The following is an 11,858-nucleotide window of genomic DNA, read 5'->3' as shown; positions in this document are numbered from 1 at the left end:
GAACAATATCAGAGACTTGTAGGGAAGTTGATTTACTTGTCTTATATACGACCTGATATTGCTTTTGCAGTTAGCATGGTAAGTCAATTCATGCACTCACCAGGGGCGGGGATTTTGAGGCCATCTATAAGATCTTAAGATATTTGAAAGAAACTCTAGGAAGAAGCTTATTGTTCAAGAAACATTGACATCTTCAAGTTGAAGTCTACACAGACACAGATTGAGCAGGAAGTGTTACAGACAGAAGATCAACGTCTGGATACTTTTCCTTTGTTGGAGGAAACCTAGTTACATGGCAGAGTAAAAAACAAAATGTGGTAGCTAGAAGTAGTGCTGAAACAGAATTCAGAGCCGTTGCCCATGGAATCTGCGAGGCGATGTGGATAAAAAGGATTCTTGAAGAATTAAAGTTTTCTTACTCGACTCCAATCAAGGTATATTGTGACAACAAAGCTGCTATTGCTATAGCTCATAATCCAGTTCTTCATGATCGCACGAAACATATAGAAGTGGATAAACATTTCATCATGGAGAAAGTCAATGCAGGAATAATATGCATGACATATATTCCAACTGATGAACAATTAGCTGATGTACTAACGAAGGGACTACACAAGAAGCAATTTGGTAAGTTGACTAGCAAGCTGGCTATGGAAGATATCTTTAAACCAGCTTGAGGGGGAATGTTGAAATTTGGTCATTGAAAACCTTGATTTAGTCATAATCCGTGAGATATTCTAGGATTTTTTTTTCTATGTAAATATAGAAAGTAAAAGCTGTAAATCAAGACAAAGTAGGAAAGTAAAAGCTGTCAAATAGTGGCTCTAATTAGTTTCCTTTTTTTGTTGTAATTTCCCTCTGTATAAAAGGAAGCCTTGTACTCATTCAATAATAAGACAAATATTATTTCTTCATTTTTTCTAAGTTAACTCTTTCCATACAAGAATTATGTAATTTCGTCTCCATGAAAAAAACTACAGCGAGATTTTTGTCTCTCAACATATACTTGAGATGACGAACAGTTCGGGAATTCTCACCCTCAGACGTTCCATCTTAAAAGTTTCATTGTACCTGGTTGACCTGAGAAGTCAGATCTGCCGATATAACATTATCTACAGTTTTGTTCTTACCCTGATTGTTCGGAGTAACTGTATCACTCCTCAATCTTTTGACACCATCTACCTTCTTTTGAATTGGAAAAGAACGTTCCCTGTCCCATTTCCTCCAATTTTCTCTATTTTGAATTTGGAAAGAACGTTCCACACATACTCTTGTTTGGTGACCAGAACAAGTCCCAGAAGACGCAACAATATTTGATCCCCCTGTTGCCAACATAGGAAAATTAGACTACCCACCCCCACGATTTCCTCTAGCTGCCACGGACTTGATTGAACTCCCCTTCTATTCGTCAGTGCTCAAATTGAGAGATCCCATTGTGGGATCAAATCTTTTTTTATCCTTAAGGACCTGCTAAAACAAAACTTCTCACCATGTCCCAACTTCCTACATAAAAAACAAAATAAAAACTTTTCATATTGAAAAGAAGCATAAACAGAAGATCCATTCAAGGTTGCTCTTTTTTTCTTTTTAAAGGCTTTCACACATCAAGACTAACTCTCACTCGCATGCTACCCGTATAAAATAGGCTTTACATCATAACTAACCACTACGGCACTACTCTTATAAAATAGCATCAACTAAGACACTAATTCTACTAAATAACAAATCCTTAAAGACTCGGTCAAACCCACCAACAACTACTACTTTCAAATATTAATAAATATGAAATAAAATATTTAAATCTTAACAATACTACTATCAGAATCTGAAGGTTACAGTTTTTTTTTGGTGTGTGTGTGTGTTGAGGAGTTAGGATGAGGGTAGTTCTTCTCTGGAATGTCAGAGCTTGAGTACATATATATACATACATATATAGAACATACTGTTAACATTTATTTATTGGTTGCAGGAGCAACCCAATCAAGAAAGAGGCAAACGTGATCAGCATTTGCACAATCAAGAAAGAGGCAGACGTGACCAGCATTTGCACAGTCAAGAAAGACGCAGACGTGATCAGCATTTGCAGTCTCAATCACACGGGGTAGTGGATGAGAAGATAAAACTGATGAGAGATCAGCTCATTCTAGCAAAAGCATATTTAAGTTTTGCACCACCAAATAGTAACTCTCACTTAATTAAAGAGTTTAGAACACGGATCAAAGAGGTTGAACAAGCAATCGGTGATGCCTGCAAGGATTCTGATTTGCCACGGAGGTAAAGAAGTAGACAAAACTTTCCATTGCATTTTATATCCAATAACAAACTTGAATTCTCAAGTACCAGAGTAACTAACCTTAAGTTTAGTGTTAAATTGCTTCCACGAGCTTTATATCTGAGGAACAGTTGATTTTTTCAGTGCTTCACAGAAAATGAAAGGAATGGAGGCTTCATTTTCCAAAGCAAGTCGTGCATACCCTCACTGCTCTCAAATGGCAACAAAACTTCGTGCCATGGCTTATAATGCTGAAGAACAGATTCAGGCGCAGAAGAATCAAGAGTCATATCTTGTTCAACTTGCTGGAAGGACTACCCCTAAAGGCCTTCACTGCCTCTCGATGTGGTTGACAGCTGAATATTTTTTCCTTCAACCTGAGGAAAGGAAGTTCCCTAACCAACAAAAGTTGAATGATACAGACCTTTATCACTATGTTGTATTCTCTGACAATATTTTGGCTTGCGCAGTGGTTGTTAATTCCACAATTTTCTCTGCCAAGGTAAACTGCCTTTGCTACTTCCATTTTTTATTATTATTTTATCAATTTTCATTAAATTCCAATCTTGTCTTGTTTTATGCGAGGATGCTTTGTTGTTTTATTTTACTAGAGAGTAACTGTTTACTTGTTATGATTTACATGTTGGTGGATGTAATTGTAATGTACCCTGATAATTAGTTTTGACAATGCAGGAACCGGAGAAAATTGTTTTTCATGTGGTGACTGATTCTCTCAACCTCCCTGCAATTTCAATGTGGTTTTTATTAAATCCTCCTGGGAAAGCTACAATTCATATTCAGAGTATAGAAAATTTTGAATGGTTACCATCCAATCATATTTCAGCATCATCAGAACAGAAGTCCAATGATCCAAGATATACTTCTGTCTTTAACCATCTTCGGTTCTATCTGCCAGACATCTTTCCATCACTGAATAAGATTGTGTTCTTTGATCATGACGTGGTAGTGCAAAGAGATTTAACCGAAATTTGGAGTGTTGACATGAAGGGGAAGGTAAATGCGGCCGTGGAGACTTGTCAGGAAAGCGAAGCTTCGTATCATGCAATGCATATGTATGTAAACTTGTCAGACCCATTTTTAGCGAAGAAGTTTGATGTCAATGCTTGCACATGGGCATTTGGTATGAATTTATTTGAACTCCATGAATGGAGAAGAAAGAACATAACCGGGCTCTATCGTATGCAACTGGTAAGGGCTTTTACTTTCCTTTTCTTTTGCATTTGCTCCGTGTTAATATATTATGCTTGTGATTTTTTCCTTTTGGCTGCACATTAATTCCTTGAAAAGATGGTCACCTTTCTTCTAAATGACATGTTGCTTGTTTTCCATTTCAATGCTATGTTGTTCTATTCTGATGAATCGAAAAGAATGTTAATTCAAAGCTTGTTTTCAAGATTTTTCGTACTGCCGTGTGTTTTATTATATGCCTGTTTGCCTGGTTCTTTACGGGGACTTGAGAGGTCATTGTGGAAAGCAGGAAGCTTGCCCCTAGGTTGGATTACCTTCTACAACCAGACTGTAGCATTAGATAAGAGATGGCACATACTCAGGTTAGGTTATAATGCCGGTCTCAGTTCGAGTAATATCGAGCATGCCGCAGTTTTACATTATGATGGGGTCCTGAAACCTTGGCTGGAAATCGGAATCGCAAAATACAAGGGCTATTGGAGCAAATATTTGCAGTATGACCAACCTTACATGCAGCAGTGCAATATCAATGATTAATCGATGATCACAAACATAGAAGTGGGATTCTTTGATTCATACCACATTACTAGTTGAAGAAGCTCACGGGAACTGCTCTTATTGATCTCATTCTTCCAACAATCGTTCATGTAAATGTCAACTCATTTTTTCCGATAATCTTTTAGGGGTTGAGTCAAATTTACGACGATAAGATTCTTTAGGGGGTGGGGTGGATTGCTGTACTCGGAGGGCTATACATTTGTGCATAACTGATCAAAATAATTCCACTAAAACAGGCTTAGATATACTTGAAAAAACCTTTAATTTTTATTTTGAATCATATCAATAAATTGATTTTTTATGTGGGGTCCAAGTTAGCTTTCTTGTCTTTATTGGAACACTCCTGGATCAATCTTTTTTTTTATAGGTGGATGTTGCAACACGTGGACGAAATTGGTTGGGAGTATGTAGATAGGGGATATCAGACGAAGTGGGTAAATTGGTTTGCCAAATGGATTCTACAGCCATCGCAGCAAAATCACTAAGCTGAGCTTTAGCAGTTTCTTCTCTTCCTCAATTGAATCAGCAATATGGAGACCATATCAGCTACCCCATCAATCATCACTGCAGCTGTTGCAACCAGGCCATTACCCAGGCTTGAGTCCCCGGTTGCCATTGGTAAGTTTATATGGTAATTTAAAAGGGTTGTTTCCCTTTTATAACTTCAACTGCATATTTTGTTTTCAGGGCTGCCAAGGATGGCAAAGAGAGGGAAGTGATGTGTTCAGCGGAGGAGAAGGGTTGTGGTGAGGGCAAAGGGTCGGGCATGGGGATGAGTGCATCGTTGCTGGCAGCAGCATGTGCGGCTACCATGTCGAGCCCGCGGGCCATGGCTCTGGTGGACGAGAGAATGTCGACCGATTTTAGCAACAATATTCTTGGGTGGATACTGTTTGGAGCATTCGGCTTGATTTGGGCTCTTTACTTTGTTTACACTTCCTCCCTTGAGATGAGGAGTCTGGATTGTCCCTCTAGCCTTAGCCCAATCGATTTCCTTTCGGTCTTGTTCATTGCACACGTATATCTATATCATGTTTGAACAGGGTTCGGCTGTTCTATCTTGTAATAACACTACACCATGTGTACTCTCTCTCTATCTCTCTCTCATATATATATATATATATATATATATATATATGTTTCAGAGAGGATGCAGGATTTAGAGGGTGAGTTTTTAAAATTTTAAGATCGAACGAATTTATAAAATTTTAAAAAGGACAAAGGTTTTTTAATAGAAAATATAAAAAATTTAAAATATATGATAATTTTAAATTTTTTAGGGCAATTGTCTCTCTCACCAGTATCTATCTCTATATTTCTTTGAAAATTGAAAAATTATTGATAGATAAACTGTTGCATACAACTTAAAGCCCTATTTGTTTCACTATAATTTATTTTTTGAAATATATACTTCTTACATTTTAGTGTTTGATTCAAGTAAAATAAATAATCAATGTAAAATCAATTACAAGTTAACAGAAAAAGCGTTAAATTAATAAAACGAGTGTTTTTTTTTAAAACAAGTCATCTTTCAACTTATTTACTATTTAGCAACTACCTTATTTGAGGAAAACAAAATCATTTTACACCATTCTGAATGTTTTTTTTTCTAGTTGGTGGTACTATCCATGTATGCTTGATTTGTTTAGAAGATGAATCTGTGGGGATGTTAAATTGAGAGAATAAATCAAATATTAAATCTCAACTTGATTGGCTGTCTGAGACACTTAAATCAGTTCATGAATACACATAAATACATGACTTCACTAATTCCTCAAGTGAGGTTCATTATGTTTCCTACCAACAACTTTTTTTTGTATTAAACTAAGATGAATAGAAAGTAATATTTGTTCTAATTACTCTCAATAATTTGACAATGAATGATCAATGACCCTGCTACAACTGCTCGTGCTCGAACACACAACCTTTAAGACACTTAAGTAAATTGGTTTGTGCTCTTAACAACTTTTAAATAAATATCATCAAACACAGAATTATACCATACTTTAACCATGATTCTAACGTGACAACATACCCTTGCCTTAGGATAAGATTTATCACATTACTTAATACCACTAAAGAATGATTAGACTTGGAAGTTGGAAACAAACCAAACCCGGCCAATCATCTCGACGCCCTCCGTCCGATCCAATATAGTAATAATGATATCCCATTACAACTAGGAAAAGGCAAGTCAAATTACTCTAAGTAAACAAAGTTTGGCATTATCAAATATCAGTTGGACACAAAGCAACAAGCATTTTAGAGTAGCCAACCATTATCCATTCTCCTACTACTGTGCATTTCTTTCCTCGGAAAACACCAGTGTTACAATAACACTATATGTATATAATATATTTTGTATGGCCGACAACCCACTAACCGAAAATCAGAGCCCCCCCCACTATGAAAGTGCTTCCATCATTGTCCACTAACCTCACCTTTGAAACAAAAAAGAGGAATAGCATATCAAGTGAGGTTGACAATTCCTCCCCCCCACCGCCTCTTTTTTTTCAACTTTTTAACTTGTCAAGACATGAAGGGCCTGCCGGTATTTTCTTAGGCAGACATCAAACCCCGTTTGAAAAACAAAACAAAAGGTGGTGGTGGTGGAAGAGAATGGCAAAGCATCTGACTTTATTTTTGTGATGCGGGACCCAGCACGAGACTGTGGGATGCTTACCCTTATTTCCGTTTCCTTTCTTTCTATGAAGGGGGATTCGTTTCGGGCTTAAAGACGGAGGAGGTATCCGGCGGTTGAGCGGGGTAGATTGCCGTGGCCAATGAGATGGGCATGATGCAAAGGGCCTTTGATTGGAGGAATTGCATGGCAGCTCCAACGTTCTCTTCCATGAGCTTGGCTACTTGTTGCTCTGTGCCGTCGTTTGACCATTTCTCCCACGCCGGTTGACTCTTTCCACCCTCACCGTTTTCATCCTGGGTGTAATAAAGGAATCTCAATTGCCCAATTCAACCGATGATAAAAAGAAAATGTAGGGCGCATGAATGATTACATATTTGTTATACCTCAATCGATGATAATGGTATGTCCGTCACGAGTGGTGCCACTGCACCTGCCCCTCCCAACCTACTCATGCTCAAAACCTGTTAAATAATCAATAAAAATGACTCCCAAGTATACTGAGAAAAGAAAACTTTAGAAACCAAAATGCATGTTCATCTATAAGACATCGTAGACAAATCCCATAAACATGATCTAAGCAGCACTACAATATGAAATTAAAATATATATATTAAATATGCGAAGACGAAGTACAAAATCAAACAGGTAAAAGAGTTAATGGTACCTTAACTTGGAGCCTCAGGAACTTCACATAATCTACAATTTCATCAAGCATGACTGCCCTATCAGTCTGCACGAAGGAACGTGTCACTATTAAATGAAGTGAAGACATATCAACATAGTTAAACTCCACCCCCCCCCCCCCAAACACAAAAATCTACCATAAAGTTACCTGTCTCAAAGAGATTCATATAACAGTGATCAACTTAGCTAGGTTCAACAACACTAAACTGTATAGTTACGAGTTACTAGCTCTCAGATTAGGACTCCCCAATGCATTCATTTTTTACATGCAATTCGACCAACAGACAACCAATTAGATAGGAACTGAGCCGGAGGAAGTTGAGAAACCCTCAAACAATAATAAAGTTACAGTTTTAAAGCTTCACACCACAAGGTTAGTCGTAAAACTATATTGCAAGGTTATATAACAAGATATTGGAAACACGCAAGTCATTTCATATGAAACAATGAAAGAAAGGAACAGACCTTGTTAACACTAGGAACAAGTTCTTGTAATGCTCTGATTCTTTCAGCAATTCTTTCCCTGCGCAACTGTACAACATATATAACCATATTCAGGGGATAAACTTCAGCATGGCGTATTAATTAAACAACAAAAATAGTATCTAAAAGACCATTCACACTGGGAATTCCCAATTTACACTACTCAATCCTTTTGAATGGTTAATCCTTGTTCTTGGGCACTCAAGTCCAACCCCTCAACTTGACTCTTACCAGTTATATAATGTGAAATGGCTTATAGACACTGGTCCCAATGAGTTTCTTAAGGGATGTGAGAAGAAGTCCTTTTGAATTGCCTCACATTCCAACAGAAACATACGCCTCAATGATTGTTGTTCGATATATTTTTTTCATTATCATGATTTCCTGTGATTGTTTATTTTGATAAATTAAGCTTACCCGTTCAGCAATGCTATGTGGATCTGTGGCCTGTCCTCGTCTAGCCCGCACCCTCGGACGCATTGTTGGTGGATGTGGTGATGGAGCAACATTTGCAGGCATTGGAGAGCAATGGAAAATCTGGAAAGTTATACAAGTCATATCACCAATGATAGGATTTACTCAACCATTTTCCTCAAACAACATCTCTCCTCTCAACAAGGAAAAGGGGTAAAAAAATCATCTTAACCATAATAGTTCAGAGTAAACCCAATCTGATGTTTTAGAATTTACCTGTAAAAAGCAACATAAATCTTACTATAATTGGGCTTCTAGAATTTTAAAAAATTCTGCATAATATTTCCCATAAAATTTGTAGAATAAACCGGAATTATAAATAACTAAAGTACAAAACCAACTGCTTTGTATGATAGAACATCTTCTGAAGTTTGACACCTTCCACAGATAAGTGAACTCAATCGTATATGATGTTCATAATTTTTGACGGCTAGAGCCATTCTTTGGGTAGATGGACCACTAGCATAAGAAAAATTGGTAAGTCAAATGAGAAAAACGTCAATTTACTTCGAACTAAGGAATCAACAGTCACTTATTAATTGAGATATGAGACTTTTCTTTCACTATATAACTCTTTAGTCCTCAAAAGGCGAAGCTTTCATTTTTGGGTAATTAGCAGGGGAATCTAATAATTCTGCACTGCAGTTAGTTTACATCACTCATAAGATCCTAGAAAGACCTTGTGTACTCTTTACTTGGTCAAATATAAAAACCTGACATGTTTTCCCTTGTCTTCTGTGCTGTTAGACTGAAACGGAAGGACATAGCAACATGATAAAGAACCAGACAGAGAAATTGGAGTCAAGCTCATGGACACACTTGGCAATGCAAAACTTTGAAATAATTCAACAAGGACAAAGAAACATGTAGATGTTACTGGGGGGGAAAGTGATTAATTAATAAGAAATGTATCATCAGTTAGCACAAAATAACCAGCTTTTTGAGTTGCACAAAGGAAATTACCGCGGTAAAAGAAAGACATCTACCCTTTTCGGGTATCAAAAAACAAAAATTGATAATTATAAATGAAAAGAAGAGATAAATTACGATTTTTCTTACGTTTTTTACGGAAGAAGCCCTGCCATCGACGACTTCGTCACGAAACCGCTTGCTGCTGCCTGAAGCTTCGTCGGGCTTCAAAAACCCGCCTTTTCCTTGGTCCAAGCTCAACCCCAACGGAAAAACCTGTCCAGGAAACGCACCACCTCCGCCGAGATGTCCGGCGCCATCACCGGAGTTGAGCTGTAGAAACATTGGCGCCGCAGCACCCGCAGCGGTTCCAGCCAATCCACCGTCGGGTCCAGCCGATCCCGCCTCCAAAGGCGCGAAGTTAGGGAGACCAAGGATTTGCTCAAGGAAATCATCGGCGGGAGCTTCGTGGGGGTTATTAGCCATAAGAAAGTCGAAGAGAGTTTGAAGTGAGTGGAAGTAGCGAGCTAAAGCTACCAAAGAGCATCAACATGCAAGAAATTGAAAGCCCGACAAAAGAAAAGAAAATGAAGTTAGATCATATCTTTCTGTTTCTAGCTTCAATCACTAGAGGCTTGGGTTTTCTTGTGTTTTTGGGGTTTTCAACTGAGTTCTAAGAGAGAAAGGCAAAGGGAAAAAGGAGGAAATGGAGAATTTCCTTTTATAAGTCCTTTTTATGTGGGAGACCATGTTTTTCTTATGCTCTTTTATGTTTATTGGTAGCGTTCGATCGAGTCGAGTAAAAAATTTTTTAGTTATTTGATTTGACGAGTCCTATTTTACAATTCGGAGTTGACTTGAATTTTTTTTTGAGTCGAGTCGAGTTTATAAAATTCGAGTTGAGTCAATTTTTCGAGTTTATATTTAAATTTAATTGTAAATATTTATAATATTATAATATCATTTGATTCTAATTTAAGTGATTTTCTATAACTATATATACAATAAAAATATATTCCTTTATATTTTTTTCATATATGATACATATGTCATACAAAGTCGAAGGATTCGATTTAAACTTGAAAATAAATACATTAATTATTAAAAATTTTGAGTTATTCGAGTTGTGTTTTACAACTTGAATGAACTTGAAATTTTTTTGAATCGAGTCGAAAGAATCGGTTTTTCAAGTCGAGTCGAGTCATGTTTTGCTCATCCTTAAGCTAGATATTAGCTTAGTGAATATGATATGATAAAATATGATATCATGATCTCAATGATTATGTAGTTCAAAAGATTATGAGATCATATATTTTATTATATCTCAGTCATTATTTTAACGTCTAACTCAAACAATCGTCAACTAGTTAACGAAAAAATACGAATTCATAAAATATAAATAGTCGGATGACCATTTCATAACTTCTTATAGTCGAGGGACTTAAGAAAGTAATGTCCCATAGTCAGGGACCATTTTGTAACATTTGATCGGGACTTAACAAAACAACATCCTATAATTAGGAGATTATTTTTGTATTTTACCCTAATTTTTAAGATCTAAAATTTTTAATTATCATATAATTTATTATAATTTATTAAATGATGTGAATCAAATATTTAATTATTGTTTAAAAAATATAAACAAAATTTTAAAATAATATATTTATAAAAGTTTAATATTACATTAATAAAAATAATTAAAATTTAAATAATATATCTAATATAAATTTAATATTTATAATATAACACTAAAAAATAATATTTAATTTATTTACCTTTATTCTATTTTTAATTTGAAAAACATAATAAAAATTATTTAATTAAAATTAATAACCAAATAAAATTTTAATTAAAATTGAAGAATAAGATATATCTTTTTATTAATCTAGTATGTTATATCATTTTTTAATAACAATTAATGAGGTTGTGACTAATAAGTAATATTTAATGTTTAATATTTAACATATAAATTTTAAATACGAACCAAACGATTTTAATGATAAATAAATTATTGTTATTTTTTGAGGACCTAAGTATAATTACCATGAATGTCAGGGATATGAGCGCTTAATGTCAAATGATTGAAAGTTATCTCTGAACAAATATCACCTTATACTTAGCATATATCAATAAAAAAACATATATTTTTAAAAATTGATATTTTAAATAACTTAATAATTATTATAAAATTTATATTGTAAAATAAATGGTAAATATCAATTCTATCATTTTCCTATTTTTTAATATTAACTCTTTCGATAACTTATCATCCAAATTTTAATTAAGAATACATAAAAAATGACCTCAATAATAAAAGAATTATTTTATTCTTTGAGATTTCGGATTCAAACATCATAAATGATATGTGTATAAGAGTTCAATGTCAGATAGTTGAGAAATATATTTAAACAAATATTACCTTATACTTATCTCAAATTAATAAAAAAACATATAACATTTAAAAAATGATATTTTAAATATTTTAATAATTATTTATAAATTTATATTATAAAATAAATAGTAAATATCAATTCTATAATTTTTTATTTTCTAATATTAGCTCTTTTATTAATCTATCATCCATTTTTTTAATGAAGATTAAAGAATTAAGTGACTTCAATGATA

The 11,858-nt window shown here is 34.9% G+C and overlaps 3 protein-coding genes across 3 annotated transcripts; 2 read left to right on the top strand and 1 right to left on the bottom strand.

The window, feature by feature from the left end:
- The first annotated feature begins 377 nt into the window (after nt 1-377).
- LOC120174434 (probable galacturonosyltransferase 6) lies at nt 378-5,001 on the top strand. Its single transcript, XM_039181284.1, has 6 exons — nt 378-627; nt 1,287-1,435; nt 1,970-2,274; nt 2,417-2,774; nt 2,966-3,481; nt 4,407-5,001. The coding sequence occupies exons 1-6, from the start codon at nt 378-380 to the stop codon at nt 4,452-4,454; spliced, it is 1,626 nt and encodes a 541-aa protein (XP_039037215.1). The 3' UTR covers nt 4,455-5,001.
- On the top strand, nt 4,570-5,078 carry LOC120174423 (photosystem II reaction center W protein, chloroplastic-like). The gene is made up of 2 exons (XM_039181277.1): nt 4,570-4,670; nt 4,727-5,078. The coding sequence occupies exons 1-2, from the start codon at nt 4,570-4,572 to the stop codon at nt 5,076-5,078; spliced, it is 453 nt and encodes a 150-aa protein (XP_039037208.1).
- A 1,077-nt stretch (nt 5,079-6,155) lies between these two features.
- Nucleotides 6,156-9,919, bottom strand: LOC120174351 (transcription factor UNE12-like). Its single transcript, XM_039181239.1, has 6 exons — nt 9,384-9,919; nt 8,268-8,387; nt 7,833-7,898; nt 7,348-7,413; nt 7,067-7,144; nt 6,156-6,976 (listed from the first exon to the last, which is right to left on the bottom strand). The coding sequence occupies exons 1-6, from the start codon at nt 9,717-9,719 to the stop codon at nt 6,746-6,748; spliced, it is 897 nt and encodes a 298-aa protein (XP_039037170.1). The 5' UTR covers nt 9,720-9,919; the 3' UTR covers nt 6,156-6,745.
- Nucleotides 9,920-11,858: the final 1,939 nt, after the last annotated feature.

The sequence above is a fragment of the Hibiscus syriacus genome, unplaced genomic scaffold (assembly GCF_006381635.1).
Source record: "Hibiscus syriacus cultivar Baekdansim isolate YM2019G1 unplaced genomic scaffold, ASM638163v2 tig00003096_pilon, whole genome shotgun sequence".
Lineage (NCBI taxonomy): Eukaryota > Viridiplantae > Streptophyta > Magnoliopsida > Malvales > Malvaceae > Hibiscus > Hibiscus syriacus.
Note: the sequence above shows the minus strand (reverse complement) of the source record. Positions and strands in the feature narration are given on the sequence as shown.